The 16,605-nt window shown below is 38.5% G+C and overlaps 1 protein-coding gene across 1 annotated transcript in view; it reads left to right on the top strand.

Annotated features, from left to right (window-relative positions):
- The window catches only part of LOC144958109 (uncharacterized), a 21,017-nt gene extending 7,917 nt beyond the window's left edge, over positions 1-13,100 (top strand). The window contains exons 3-5 of the mRNA XM_078889768.1: positions 11,550-11,687; positions 12,164-12,214; positions 12,774-13,100. Coding sequence (XP_078745894.1) covers positions 11,550-11,687; positions 12,164-12,214; positions 12,774-12,841 — 257 coding nt within the window. The 3' untranslated portion in view covers positions 12,842-13,100. The remainder of the gene's footprint in view (positions 1-11,549; positions 11,688-12,163; positions 12,215-12,773) is intronic.
- The last annotated feature ends 3,505 nt before the right edge of the window (positions 13,101-16,605 follow it).

The following is a 16,605-nucleotide window of genomic DNA, read 5'->3' as shown; positions in this document are numbered from 1 at the left end:
CGTCATTATAAGTTAAAAAGCAACATTTTTGGTGAAAAAATACATTATCTGTGTTGATACCCATTTTGCGACCTGTTTTGGGGGTCTGGCATAAAAAAATGTAATAATCTTGTGGCAAACTTTCCACAAAAAAACTAATGAAAGAATAACCTCCATATTCTTCCCTCTTATCAACACTGTAGCATTTTGTGTCACCATAGAGAGATTTTACAGCTTTAGCATATGGGATTTTTATTAGAACATTACAAAGTTGAGAATAAAAGTGTTACGATAAAAAACTGATGCTAAGAATTTAAAATTTGGATTACAATTCAAAATTCACATACCCTGGCCAAAAAAAAATAATCTCTATGGCGATATAATACATTATCTCTGTGATAACTGCTGTGGACATTTTCAGATAATTTCATTGAATAGATTCTGAGAAATGTTTGACACAGTATCCCATACCCCTAGAAAAATGGCATATTGAGAAAATAACAATAGACCAATGGAGCCGGAGTTTATCCCGATTTCTATAGCGTGAAGCGGACAAAAGCAATTACTTGTTATCCTTTGGATAGGACGATAGTCTATCGCAAAGTACTTTCCGCTAAATCTAATAAACCTAGCGACCAATCACTGCTGGATGGACAGGGGGAATCAGAAGAAAAACAAATTCAACTCCAAGCGGGATCGATCTCGGTCCCTTTGCGTGTGAAAAAGGCTCCATACACGCCCGGTTTTGATCCTGGTTCGAACCCCGATCAGGCAAACCGGGGTGAAAACGCAATGTGTGTGGCCAAATACCTGGCCGATAAACAGAGGGACGGTCGATCGCTCGCAAAGCCCGAGTACTCTACCAACTGAGCTATCGGGACCCCCTTTCGGTTATAGGACCTAATAAAATGTGCAGGTAAATTCCACCGGAAAATGTTTTTCTAAAAAATAAATAAATTATGATGTAGAGGAGGGAGTTTGACGTTTGAAGTTAATGATTTAAAATCTTAAAAAAGAAACATCATTAAAAAAGACAAAAATAAAATTAAAAAATATAAAAAAATACCCACCCAGCCCTTTAATTTTGTGTGAAATTATGGGCAAACTTTATCGATTTATTTTGATGACTAAGGCGTGACTACAACACACAACTGTACTCTGTACATCAATATTGACAACTGTCCCGGCCACACACACACACACACACACACACACACACACACACACACACACACATACATACACACACATACATATATACATACATACACGCCTATTATATACATGTACTCACAAGCACACACGGACACATAAAAACATGCAAACGCACACACACACACACACACACACACACATACACATTTGTACTTACATTCAAAGAGGTTGAGAGTGGTATGGGAAGGTCAGGGATACACACACACCCAGAGAGAGAGAGAGAGAGAGAGAGGGAGAGGGAGAGAGAGAGAGAGAGAGAGAGAGAGAGAGAGAGAGAGAGAGAGTTTGTGTGTATGTGAGTGTGAAATAATGTATGTGTTTGTACGTGTGTGTATATATATTTACGTGTGAATCTAGCCAGCCAATGACACAGTCAATGGAAACACACCCAAGACACGCCCAGCCCAACCCAACCTAACTAACGAATCGATTCCAAGATTGACCAAGATTTTCACTCACTCAAACTCTGGACCATGGACTCTGTGGTCCAGGTGGTAGAGCATTTGACTGATACACAAAGACTCCCAGATTAAATTCCGCTTGCATCAGTTTGTGCAGCTATGTGGTCTAGTGGTATGACACTCGCTTTCGGATCGGAAGGTTCTGGTTTCGAGCCTCGTTCGGCGCATAGTTGATTCATTGGAAAAGGCTCTTTACTCACATTCTCTCACCGTACTCAGGTGTAAAATGAGTACCTGGTCGTTAACAGCATTGTCTCTTTCCGTAAAAAATGTAATATCGCCTAACAGGCGTCATGTCCCGTTCTACACGGCAAGTGTTGCTGTTGACCCTTGTATAGCACGTTTAGCTCAATTTTTTATGTCGACCGATTCTTTCTTTTTTTAAATTTTATTTTCTAGCCTTGTGTACAAAATCATTCCTGTCTCTTGACAAACTGTGTTGAGACTCAGGAATTTATTTTTATTTTTCCGAGCTCAAGAGAACCCGACATTTCCGAGATGTTTTTGTTGTCTTTGTGGAGACGGTTTATGTCCATATTTGTCTATCTATTCTTTTAAGAAATGGTTGGGAGTCCAAACTGTTCCGTACAGACCATGTTAAAATTTTTGTCAACAAGCTCAGAATTACTGGCAAATCTAAAAATTACAATCCTATTTTTACAGATTAATTTACGAGAAACTTACTAAACTTTTTAAGATTAAGAGTATTTCTATCACCCGTTAACTTCAATGATTATTTAGAAAACCTGTAAGGGCATAATGATCGGTCCTTTGATGTTGGGAACCACCATCTGGCCGCCCTGTTGCCAGATTTATTTTCGCGGACCTACTAACTTTATTACCGGATCGATTTTTATCGTTGATGGCTCAAAAGATCTGTCTCGACCTTTGTTAATTTCCATAATACAATAGCACAACAATTAAAATAGATGAGTGGCTGTGATTTGGTGACAGTGTCGAAAATAGATCTGGCAATGAAAAAAAAAGGAAGTGAAAAAAACTGCAAGGGATGTAAGCGTAGCCATCGTTAAACAAAAGATAGTTCGAAGATGACGTCCCTCAGGTCTTTGTTATTGTTTTTTGCCATCCGCCTTTATGAGTAATGCTCACTGAACTATTAACCTGACTATAAACGTTCATGGATACACACAGTTTTGTGTTTTGGTCCGTTATATTTCCGGATGGCAATGTTATGAGATTCTGAGCCAAGCGCATACTATCTATAGCCTGATACTGATGACCAAAAAATTACGCCAAAAGACAAATCTGCCCAGACAAGAAAACAAATCGTGAGTTGTATTCAATCGGTCAACCAATGGAATCATTTGTTTCCTTGAGCTCTACTAACAACAACTCACCGGGCGGTGTGAAAACCTAGAAAATGACGTTAAACTATAAGTAAGTCCTTGTAGTTTCCAGTGTCAGGCTATAGATAGTATGCACTTGACTGAGAAGTTCACAACAATGCCATCCGGAAGTAAAACTGGCCAACACACAAACTGAGTGTAACCTTGAAGGTTAATAGTCAGGTTAATACAGTTTAGTGAGAAGTACTCATAAACGCGGATGGCAAAAACAATAGCAAAGACATAAGTGACGTCATCTTCGAACTATCTATAGATAGTATGCAGATGACGTCACTCAGGTCTTTGTTATTGTTTTTGCCATCCGCGTTTGTTCTCACTAAACTGTATTAACCAGACTATAAAAGTTCATGGTTACACAGAGTTTGTGTGTTGGTCCGTTATACTTCCGGATGGCAATGTTGTGAACTCCTTGGCCAAGCGCATTCTATCTATAAGTTAACGATGGCGACGCTGTAAGGCGATGGAAGGGTGTTGTTTTTGTTGTGAGCGTCAGTATGTGATAGATCGCGTCAGGTGATGAAGAAGTGGTTATCTCGTCTTGTGAATGTGTGAATAAGTTGTGGTAGGTTATAGATAGAACGAAGTCGATGTCACTCAGGTCTTTGTTATTGTTTTTTGCCACCCATATCTATGAGTAATTCTCACTAAACTGTATTAACCAGACTATAAACGTTCATGGTTAAACATAGTTTTGTGTGTTGGTCCGTTATACTTCCGGATGGCAACGTTGGAAGTTTTTTTTTGGCCAAGCGCATATTATCATATGCGCTTGGCTAAGAAGCTCACAATATTGCCATCCGGAAATATAGCAAACCAACACACAAAACTACGTGTAACCTTAAACGTTTAAAGTCTGGTTAATACAGTTTAGTAAGAATTACTCATAAACGCAGATGGCAAAAAATAATAACAAAGACTGAAGTGACGTCAACTTCATTCCATCTATAGGCAGTGGGGAAATAGGGGAATTCGGGAATTTCACGTTATAGGACTTAGTAAATAAGAAGAAGACAGTTCTCGGCGATAAAGTAGACTTAATATGGGAGGCCTTCCTAAAGCTCTTACACATCCCCAGTATTCTTGTTTTTTATACTGTTCTAGTAGGGGGTTTGGGAGTCTCCAAAAAAAAAGTCTCCCCCCTCCCAAACCCCCTACTAGAACATTTTAAAAATGCCCCCCCCCCCATCCCCTACTAGAACAAGACTACTGGGGATGTAGGAGCTTTCGGAAGGCCTCCCCTTAATATTACTTAAGATTTTAAACTACAATGCCTGGTTGTAAAAGCCTTTAATCCCCGCCATATAATACTGGTTCTCCACAAGTAATGAAAAAAAAGGCGATTTTAACCCACTCAACCCTAACACCGGCTATATCCGTAGTTTACCCGGGTTACTTTTACCCCATGCCTATTTATTACATTTTTATGAGACAAATTATAGGCGTAGTATCAAATCTAATGTTTTTAGTTTTTACATTTTTATGGTAGTTGAATAAAACTATCTACAATGCACAGCCATTTTCAGAAGTTCCCCAAAACTTCACATCCACCCAAGACAAAAACAGACATTTAATTTTTAAAAAGTAATTTGTAATTTAAGCGCTTAGAGTCTGGTGTCTCGGAGTTATAGCGCGATATAAGTTTTTAGCATTATTATTATTATTATTATTATTATTATTATTATTATTATTATTATTATTATTATTATTATTATTATTATTATTATTATTATTATCATCATTATTATTATTATTATTATTATTATTATTATTATTATTATTATTATTATTATTATTATTATTATTATCATTTCTATTATTATTATTATTATTATTATTATTATTATTATTATTATTATTATTATTATTATTATTATTATTATTATTATTATTATTTCTTACCCAAACAGAAAAGCAACAAGCACATTATATCCATAATATCATTCGACAATCATATGAGCTCTGTTACAGAATGTCAAGTTTTTATAGCTATAGCAAAAAGAAATGAAATCTGGATGAGAAAAGTGACGGTTGAATCGTAACAAATGGGACGATTTTCCAATAGGTGGTAAGGAATGGGTTTAATACATTTTTCTCCAATTTTGAAATGACTTGACATGACTCCTTGCCCATCGCCTCCTAATCTTCGGACTGGGACGCTTTAGCAGCCTCTCTGATTTGTTATGTGAGTTCTTTCCACTGATGACGGTCTGCTACGATGGATCTCAAGTGTTCTAAATCCTTTTCGCATCTCAGTTCTTGTGATTCATCGAGGCGATTGAGGTTTTTATTTATCGTAGTGTATAATATGCTTGTTGTAGGTCTGCCTTTGGGGTTTCAATCTCGCTATTAATGGGTCAAGTACTTGATTCAAAATTAAAAATAATTATTTTTTAAAATGATCTTTTATATAGTGCAATATCCACTAAATGTGCTCCAAGCGCTTTACAAGTGGCCAACAGCAACATTTAACATTTAGGACGGAACATGACGCCTGTTAGGCGATGTTACATTTTTTCCGGACAGAGACAATGCTGTAAACGGCCAGGTATTCATTTTACACATGAGTATGATGAGAGAAAGTAAGTAAAGAGTCTTTTCCAAGGACTCAACTATGCGCCAAGCGAGGCTCGAACCCAGGACCTTCCGATCCGAAAGCGAGTGTCGTACCACAAGACCACATAGCCGCACAATATAAATTAATATATAGATAAATATATAAAATAATATGTTTTAATCTATAATTCAAGATATAATATTATGATCGATTGTTTCTGTCCTTGGCGATACATAAGGAATGTCCTCATGAATAAATTAAAAAGCACAGCATGACTATAGACTCAATCACCTTTGTGACGCCCAAGCCCGACCGGTAAAATGTCTTTTCAAGAGCACTTTACCATGGTCAATGGCAGGAAGGTGACAATCGTTGTAAGAGATCTGTTGAAAGCACGTATGACCGGTAATCAGAAAGTCTGAGGTTCGATCCCCAGTCGAGGTCGACTGATTTTTTTAGGGATGTTTTTTTTTATCTTGTATTTTTCTTTCTTTCTTTGTCTGGTACCTTTCATACACACTTGTTCAGATCTTTATCTTACACTGGTGCCTGCTCCTTATTTTTTAAAATTTGATATCAAGAAATCAAAGACGTCCCCTCGCTCAGTAGTTTTAATAAACGTTTGGAAACCATTTCTATTAGACAGACCAGGGACGGCTGGTAATAATGGGCAGGGTGGGCAAATACCAGCCTGTTTTTTCAAGTTATATGCTGTATTACCAGGTCCGAAATAATCAAATCTAAATTAGATAATTTCAAAAGTTACTACTTAAAATTGATACTTTGTACTGAAATCAATTTGTGTGTATTTTTGATAGATTGCGAATCACCATGCATCCCGTAATACATAAACCAGGATACGCTCCTGTTCTTTTTTATCACCCCCCCCCCCCCCCCCCAACCACTCCACTCCACTCCGCCCACATCGTCATCTCATCGTCACGTCGCCTGACGGTGATTTTGCTGTCTGGCCTCTCTAGTACTAGGTCGGGCTAATTCAAATGAGCCCACCTTATTAACCAGTGTACACTAAATAGAGATTTTGGCAAACGAACTTTTTCTTATTTATTGCCTTACTTGTGCTGGGAAGGTTCCAGTATTGAATTAAATTTATTAATTTACTAATATTATATCAATTTAGTATTAGTTTGTGTTGTTTTAATATATTTGTTTATCCATTTAAATTATTTCTTTTTTTTCCCCTCGTTTTCTTTAGTGTTTCTCAAAACTCATTTATTTAAATTGTTTTCTTATTTGTTTGTTGTTGTTGTTGTTGTTTTTTGTTGTTGTTTTTTGTTTTGTTTTTTAACAAATTAATTTGTTAATTCTTTTTTTTTTATATTATTCTTAAAGTAATTACCGCTGTATTTTTATTGCCAGACTAAATATTTTTGCAAAACAATGTAATTTTCTATTGTATTCCCTCTAATAAAACAAAACACTTTTATTCAAAAGTCACGACTAAATAAATATATAAAATACAACCACCATTTTGGTTTTCTCAACAATTGAATTAGTATACGAGAAATACTCTTCTGAGTAAGGAGATAGTTGAATTCTAAGTTATAGAGGAAATACGGAAGGGTGGGCAGATTCCGTACTTGCCCGTCCTGAAGCTAATACATATATAAGATGGTTCGCGATGAAGAGGCGGGAAGCAAGGGATTGGTTGGGTAAGGAGCAAAGATAACACGGTAATTATTGTGACGATAGTCAAACGAATACATGAGGAGAGATTGGTAACATTATTTTGTCTTAATTATATTGTATGAAGTATTGGCGAAAGCCTAATATTAAATAAACGTTGTTTTTGTTTGTCTTATTTTGACTATGGAACTGATACTGATACTTGTCATAGCAGACCTGCCTACTTTAGATAGGAAAATAAAAATCGTAGTTTTCAGGGCTAATAAAATCGTAGATATTTTAACTACCCTTTAAAAAAATCACCGGAATTTTCGTCTGTTTTGATAGATATCAAATTTTAAAAAACGAGAAAAAATAATTGGAAACGTAATAATGATGGTGATGGTGGTATAGTGGTAGCGGTGGTGGTAGTAGTAATGATGATGGTAATATTATTATTATTATTATTATTATTATTATTATATTTTTATTATTATATTATTAATATTATATTATTATATTATTATTATTATTATTATTATTATTATTATTATTATTATTATTATTATTATTATTATTATTATTATTATTATTATTATTATTATTATTATTATTATTATTATTTATTATTATTATTATTATTATTATTATTATTATTATTATTATTATTATTATCATTGTTATTATTATTGTACGTATTGGTGGTATTACTATTGTTGTATTTTTTTTTTGGTGGTTATTAATGGTATCAGTTTATTGTTTGGTCCCATTTGCCATTATTTTCCACTTTCATGTATGTGGTCATCAAATTGTATGATTAATTGGCGAAAGCCTAAGATTGAATAAATTTTGTAATATCGTATGGTAACCATCATTGTCGACGACATCGTCGTTGTCATCATAATCATCATCATCATCATCATCATCATCATCATCATCATCATCATCATCATCATCATCATTAACAACAACAACAACAATATTAACAACAAGTACAACAATAGAAATAAAAACAATATCAACATCACCATACAATTTCCGTCATCGTCTCCACAACTATCATTCTAACCAACAGCACCACCAAAACCACTACCATAATTACCCCTCACCGCCTCGTCTTCCTCCTCCTCCTCCACCACCACCACCACCGCTACCACTATTCCAACCACTACCACCACCGCACAATCATTCTGACCACCAAGACAGCAGTAAAAATTATGCAATTTGAGCTCTGAATGAAACTCGAGTCATATCGCTGTTGTTGCTTCTCCATGAAAACTTTAAGGTTACTACGTACTACTGAAAACCAGAAATATGTAAAAGCAATATTAATATCGCCGTTGAGGGATTAAAGCATCTCTTTAATTTTTCGAGTGAAGGAAATGGACTTGTATTGTCAAGGTGTTGTCGCATTATGTCTCGTCGCTTTATTTTTTAGTTGTATTCTCTTTCGTGATTCATTTTTGATTACGTTTGGAAGAATTAAAATCTACTGGTATTGTCATTTCATTGTGAATGTGATTATTGGTGGTTGAAATATTTTTTGTTTAAAGGCGAAAAAAAAAATCAAAAAATTTTTTTATTAAAAAAAAAACAAAAAAATAAAAAATAAAATATATATATATATATATATATATATATATATATATATATATATATATATATATATATATATATATATATATATATATATATATGACCGAATCCTCTTTGCCCAACCACTGTAAATAGGCTAGAACCGCCACTGAGACAGACGTTTGAGCAGTTCGTTATTTCTTGTTTCAGTTGTTTATGTTATCTATTGTCTTTGTATTTGTCGCACATTAGAGCATTTCGCGGATTTTGGGGTACTGTATAAATCAATTATTACATTTTATTCCACCCCTCTCATTGGAAAACCCTACCATTTCTTAGTAAATACGTCATCGTTGAATAATGCTTTGAACGCGTTGAATAATTTTTTTATTCAACGATTGCAGAATATTTTCGCACATTTTATTGGGGTGAAATTAGATCTAGGTGTATAAGACAGCTGTTTGGCAATTATAAATAATCTTTTGGTCGCATAAATACAAATCCAGCGTTTTTATTTTTGAGTCAAATTGTCATTCAAGCAGAAGGAGAAAGATACAAATGATGACGAATAGAAGAACTAATACCATAACATTTGGTCACAAAATATCTAACAATCTTACTTGGAGGGATGGAATAAACGTATTCTTTCATTGTGACGTCAGATTATCAAACGTTAAATTTCACTAAAATTAGATTTTTGAAAAAAAAAGTATCATTTAAATATTTTTGAAAATTTATTTTACTCAGAGATGACAAAATCGGATTCAATTGAGGGGTAGAATACAAGATTTCTTACACTCGTGCGTTTTGGAATTCGAACTTCGTTCCCAACGCGCACTCGCAAGCTCGTGCAACGGTTGGGAACACGTCCGGAATTCCAAAAAGCAAGAGTGTAAGAATCGTATATTCTCACATTACTGGGAAATTTGACTCAAACCAACTTGTTGGCTCCTGTTTAACCCCGACATAATAATACAATCTTGAGACGAAAAAACTCTCTCTCTCTCTCTCTCTCTCTCTCTCTCTCTCTCTCTCTCTCTCTCTCTCTCTCTCTCTCTCCGTCGATCTCTCTCTTTCTCTCGCTCTCTTCCCTTGCACGCAAGTACACACACACACACACACACACACTCACACAAACACACATAAACGCACAAATACAGTTTTTACCTATAATGGTTTAACTATTATGACAATCTAATACATATAACATATTATTATTTCGTGTTTACTTGAAGAAGGCCAAAGGCCGAAACGTCGTTTGTTTTGTGTTGTTCCCTTATATATATGAGTCACATTTACTCACTCCCTCTTTCTCTCCATTTTATTTTTGAGACGATTCGTCACATACATGGTATCCATCGCCAATGTTATTGACTTTATCATATCCGGCAAATGATTATTTAGACCAACTAACTTTTTAACTAGAGCATTTATATAGCGCAATATCCACTAGACGTGCTCAAAGCTCTTTACAAGGGGTCCCTGGCCAATAGCAACACTTAACACGTAGGAGGGACATGACGCCTGTTAGGCGAATTTACAATCTTTTTTCGGACAGAGGCAACTCTGTTAACGGCCAGGTACTCATTTTACACCTGAGTTCGGTGAGAGAAAGTGAGTAAAGAGCCTTTTCCAAGGGCTCAACTATGCGCCAAGCGAGGCTCGTACCCAGGACCATCCGGTCCGAAAGCGAGTGTTATACCACTAGACCACATGACAGGCACTTTTTGAATGCCCCGTATATTTAAATCAAATAGTAATAGGGCAGAGAAGCCGTGACGACACACCTTCTTCTTTTTCCGGTTCAAAACTCATTGGAAGTGAGTAACCAGTCATTGGGAGGGAATAGTGACCAATGAATAGGTTAATACGAATCCTACAGCGGCATAACTATTTTAGTAGCTGAATGTGTAGGTAGATTCTTGAGGATTGTGGAACGTAGAAGAGCGAGGATGGAGGATCTTTAATGATGACAGGAATTTACTTAGACTACAAAATAAGATACCATCGCTCTGAAACCAGAAGATCAATTACACACGGTATGTATCCAGTCCTCCGGAAGAGTAGTTTTACACTTCCAATGAAATTAGAACCCGGGTAATGACGTCACGCGTTTGTTCTCTATTCTATCGAGAATTGATTGTCTCACTATCAAGCATTACTTTCAATCTGCCCATAGAAGCAACGGTTTTCATTCCATACTTAACACTGTTTCAAAGGTTTACAGTTCTTATGTACGACTATGTGGTCTTGTGGTATGACACTCGCTTTCGGATCGGAAGGTCCTGAGTTCGAGCCTCGCTCGGTGCATAGTTGAGTCCTTGGAAAAGGCTCTTTAGTCACATTCTCTCACCGTACTCAGGTGTAAAATGAGTACATGACCATTGACAGCGTTGTCTCTGTCGGAAAAAAAATGTCTTATCGTCTCACAGGTGTCATGTCTCGTTCTACATGTTACTTGTTGCTGCTGGTCAGGGACTCTTTGTAAAGCGCATTGAGCACGTTTAGTGGATATGCGCTATATAAAAAACTCAAACTCAAGTTTTAAAAGAAAAAAACAATTCCCCTCATGCTATTTTTGTATCTGTCGAATAAGATTCTACTCTGTTGTTGTTTGTTAATAGGAAAATTAAGTTAATTTCTGATTTCTACTTAATATTGGCAAAATGAATCTTTAAACCCCCCCCCCCCCCAAAAAAAAAAAAAACAAAAACAAAAAAAAAACAAAAAAACCATGTTGAGTCTTGAATGTTTTTCTCACACACCTCGTAGGTCAGCTCCAGTTTGATTTCGACTGTCGTCGCCTGGGTATCGATTGTGGCGGGGGTGAGTGTGATGTCAGCAAGGGCATTTGTCTTTGTTCAAATGTCACAGGAATGGAAACCAATTACAGGTGTCAAAATGAAACAGGTAGAGTCAGTATTATCATTGGCCTCCTCCTCCTCCTCCTCCTCCTCCTCCTCCTCCTCCTCCTCCTCCTCCTCCTCCTCCTCCTCTTCCTCCTCCTCCTCCTCCTCCTTCTCATCCTCCTCCTCCTCCTTCTCCTCCACATCATCATCATCATCATCATCATCATCATCATCATCATCATCATCATCATCATCATAATCATCATCATCATCATCATCATCATCAACATGATAGAGAGCCATGGAGATGGACACACACACACACACACACACACACACATAGAGAGAGAGAGAGATAGAGAGAGAGAGAAAGAGGGAAGGAGAGAGAGAGAGAGAGAGAGAGAGAGAGAGAGAGAGAGAGAGAGAGAGAGAAAACAAAATAAAGATAAAATAAATGACAACTGTTACCCCCCCCCCCCCCCAATCCCCTCATTTCAACCTTCTTCCACATAACATGGGGTACAATATCCATTTCAGCTTTCCCATGCTCCAAGAGTACCTACGGAGACAACTGTTCCTTGGAAAGAGGTAAACAAAGGGCCTACCGATTATCACATGACATGTAACTCCGAGAACAAAAACTGTGATATTGAGAGAATAAGGGGGAGAGAAGGGAGGGAGAGAGAGAGAGAAAGAGAGAGAGAGAGAGAGAGAGAGAGAGAGAGAGAGAGAGAGAGAGAGAGAGAGAGAGATGTTTGTTTTGTTTTTAAGGGTTTTACGGTGCTTGCAACACATTTAGGTCATATCATCGCCAGTAAAAAGGAAGAAAATGGGACAGTAAGAAAAAGTTACAGTTTTTCAATTGAAAGCACGCGAGAAAAAGTAAGACAAAAAGGGAAGGACTCACATAGGGAATAATAGATGTGCACACTATCAATGTACTTAGTCTGAAATCACCTTAAAGTCTCATCTAGACACCAGCACAAGATCCCCACTAGGAGGAATGCACTCAAATGTTAACAAATCATTATAATATTATATTTAAAACCAAAAAAAAAAAAAATGCAACAGTGCATAACAGAGAGATGATTTACAAGATAAAAAATATTTAAAAAACTATAACTATACTGTTTCCCTCCTTGTCAAGGATTCCGGCCAGGGCTAGGACAAAACCAAGTAATCCCAAGTAATTCTATGACAAAGACCGAAAAGTAGAAAACGGTAAGGGCTGCCTGAAGCCGGTGATCGTAAAATACTAACGAAAGAGTGAAAATGGAAAGGCTTCGTATGGGAACAAAACAGACAATGGACGTTTCGGGTACAAACCCTTCGTCAGCACAACAATACACAAATAAACGTGGAAAACAAATAAAATATAATGAAAAATAACTTGTATCGTCTGTACTCAATGGTGGTTGCAGTATGAATGAAATGTTAGCGTGGCGTGGGTAGAGGATAGGGTGCCCCAGGGGGGTGATCTAATTGATAAGCAAAGGTCAGCGTCAGGGAACAGAACTTTCCAGACTATAATGGAAGATAAAAGACATATTGGTAGTAGTAGTAGTAGTAGTAGTAGTAGTAGTAGTAGTAGTAGTAGTAGTAGAACGCTGTAGTGGAACAGTAGGGGGGGGGGGTGGAGGGGGCGAGGTGAAAGGGTCACGGCGGAGGTGGGGGGGGGGGGGGTTTGTTGGATGAGCGAAGGTCGAATCTTCGCGAAGGAACGATGCGATAGTAAAGTGGAATACACCAATAAATAGATAGATGGATAGGCAGATAGATAGGTAGATGGTCAGAAAAGAGGGGAGAGAAGGGAGAGAGAGAGAGAGAGAGAGAGAGAGAGAGAGAGAGAGAGAGAGAGAGAGAGAGAGAGAGAGAGAGAGAGAGAGAGAAATTAATAAAAGAAAAAAAAAATAAAAAAAAATAAAAAAAATAAAAAAATTAAAAAAAAAAAGGGGGCGGGGGGGGGGGGGGGGGTTGGTTTGAGGCGGACCGGTAGAGAGGGGGAATCAGAGAGAGAGAGAGAGGGGGGGAGGGAGAAAGAGGGAGGGGGGACAAAGACAGAAAGAAAGAAAGAAAGAAAGAGAGAGAGAGAGAGGAGAGAGAGAGAGAGAGAGAGAGAGAGAGAGAGAGAGAGAGAAAAAGGGTGGAGGGGAGGTGAGAGAGGGCGAGTAAACAGCCGAGTGATAGCTGGGTCTATATGTATATTAATGGATGAAAAAGTGGATGATTGGACACAATGAGAGAGAGCTAGGAAGGTAGATGACTATGAATCGGTGGATAATCAGTAGATAGATAGCTAGCTAGCTAGCTAGCTAGCTAGATAGATAGATAGATAGATAGATAGATAGATAGGTAGGTAGGTAGAGTTGTACTTTTAGTAGTATGAACAGTAGTAGTAGTAGTCGTAGTAGTGGTAGTAGTAGTAGTAGTAGTAGTAGTAGTAGTAGTAGTAGTAGTAGTAGTAGTATAGTAGTAGTAGTAGTAGTAGTAGTAGTAGTAGCAGTAGTAGTAATAGTAGTAGTAGTAGTAATAGTAGTAGTAGTAGTAGTAGTAGTAGTAGTAGTAGTAGTAGTAGAAGTAGTAGTAGTAGTAGTAGTAGTAGTAGTAGTAGTAGAAGTAGTAGTAGTAGCAGCAGCAGTAGCTGTAGTGGCAGAAGTGAGAGCAGCAGTGGTGATGAATATGGGTGACGTTGACATCTAGTGGTGGTCAATCCTGGTGTTGAGTCCGCGTGGAGTCAGCGTTCCCAACAACTTGATCAGGTGAGTTTCCCTACGTCGACGGGCGGAAGTGTCCGAATGGCAAAAACTGAGCACACACACACGCACACACTGTACATCGCAGTGGTCTGGCAGATTGAAGTGTCTGGCCACTGCTGTGTCTGCACAGTTCGATATGTCACGCAAGTGCTGCACGAATCTGTCACCCAGCCTCTTTCCGGTCTCACCAACGTAAGCAATCCCACACAGGGAGCACGTAATCGCATAGACTAGATTACGGTCAGTGCAAGTAAACGGCCGCCTGATGTCCCAAATCTTGTCTGGAAAGCTGACTCTGTCATACTCCCACAGGTGCCCACAAGTCTTGCATCGGGGTCGCATACACGATCTGGCTTTAGGTCCATCCCTAGGTATGGGTTCCAGGCGGCTTCTGACAAGGAGATCCCTCAGGTTACGATCCCGTCGATATGCTACCAACGGGGGTTCTGAGAAAACTCTGTGGGTGTCTTCGCCCGCCTGGAGGATCCCATAGTTCTGCAATAGGATGTTCCTCACTTGATCGGCATGGGGGTGATGCGTGAGGACTAAAATGGGACGCTGTGTCTCCTGCTTCCTGGCATTGCGAGGCCTCATTGCTGCTTCTCTCGACACGAGGCTGGCTTTCCGGACAGCCTTAAGCAAAACCCTTTCGGGATATTCCCGTGCCCTAAAAATATCGAGCATGCGATCACGTTGAAGCGCAAATTCATCATCTTCCAGACAGAGTCTCCGCAAGCGGAGTATCTGACTGAATGGGATGGAGTCTTTGCACCTCACCGGATGGGATGACCGATAGAGCAGGTAGCTGTGACTGTCCGTTTCCTTGTAGTGTACAGTGGTCCGTACTCCCGTGCTGGTCAATACAGCCTTGATGTCCAAAAAGTTCACCTCAGAGGTTGAAATCTCATAAGTGTACTCTATGGACGGGTGGAAGGAGTCCATCGCTAGGATGAACCCTTTCAACTGGCTGTGGGTCAATGACGTAATGCCGAAACAGTCGTCAATGTACCTTTTGAACAGCTCGGGGGCAGGTCCACTGTACTGATGGAAGAAGGTTTCCTCAAGGTAGCCCATGAAGAGGTTAGCATATGAGGGACCCATCTTGGTGCCCATCGCAACACCTGAGATCTGATGGAAAAATACATCATTGAACTCAAAAGTGTTGAGTGTGAGCACAAGTTCGGTGAGCCTCACAATGCTGTTGCTGGAAATCCCTGGTAATGGATGGCGGTCGACGAAATGCCTGATGGCACGCAGTCCGTCAGGATGCGGTATGGATGTGTACAGTGCCTTCACATCCATGGTGAAAATTAGCCGTGGACGTTCATCCTGGAATCGAATTTCGTCAATGACACCAAGAGCATGGTTAGTGTCCTTGATATACGATGGCAGGGTGGGAACTATACGTTGAAATACGTTGAAATACGTTTTGGACCGTCCCCATCAGTGTTACCTAGTACTTTACGTAGGTATAGTGTTTATTTCTGTTTTATTTGTACTGCTATATGTTGCACTTTTTAAATATACTTTTCAGTTTATCAATCTAGTTTTATCCAACATTGCACTATCATCACCTTTTCATTACTCTCATATTTATATATTTATTTACACTCTTCTCCCCTACCAGTCTACCTCTTTTAGCACACTACCCCCCCCCCCCTCTCCTTATCATTTACATCTCAGCATTATTTTTCACCACACCCACGTTTTCAACCACTACCTCTCTCTTACCACAGTCTATCCCTCCCTTCCTTTCTCTCATTCACTCGCCTCTCCAGTTTACCTATACTTATTGATTACCTTACTCATCCTTTTAGCCTTTCGCCCTCTTTCCCTATTTACAACCATGCCTCATACATCTCCCAAGCAACTCTTGCGTTCTTCCTTACGGGACATTCGTACGTTTCTTTCCTCTTTCCCTATCCACCTATCTCAAGTAGGCTACACTCTCGCCCACGCCACCCTCTATAAAACTCGAGCTAGCAGCCACTTGAATTTCTTAATGTACTGCCTTAGGAAACGCACGGCCCCTAAAGGATTCGTTTCACATTTCCACCCTTCTTTAGGCTCTCTAACCTCATCCCAGTTCTCCCAGTTTCTGGAATTAGAATCCAAGTGTGCCATGCAACGACTTAGACTTACTACAGACATCCTTCGCAAACAGATATCCAAATTAACACACACCATCGACACATCCTCCACATGCTTGAGGCATCGTACTTA

This window comes from Berghia stephanieae, chromosome 12 (assembly GCF_034508935.2).
Source record: "Berghia stephanieae isolate SIO BIC M18660-M18661 chromosome 12, UCSD_Bste_1.3, whole genome shotgun sequence".
Lineage (NCBI taxonomy): Eukaryota > Metazoa > Mollusca > Gastropoda > Nudibranchia > Aeolidiidae > Berghia > Berghia stephanieae.
This window is presented reverse-complemented; position numbering and strand designations above follow the sequence as displayed.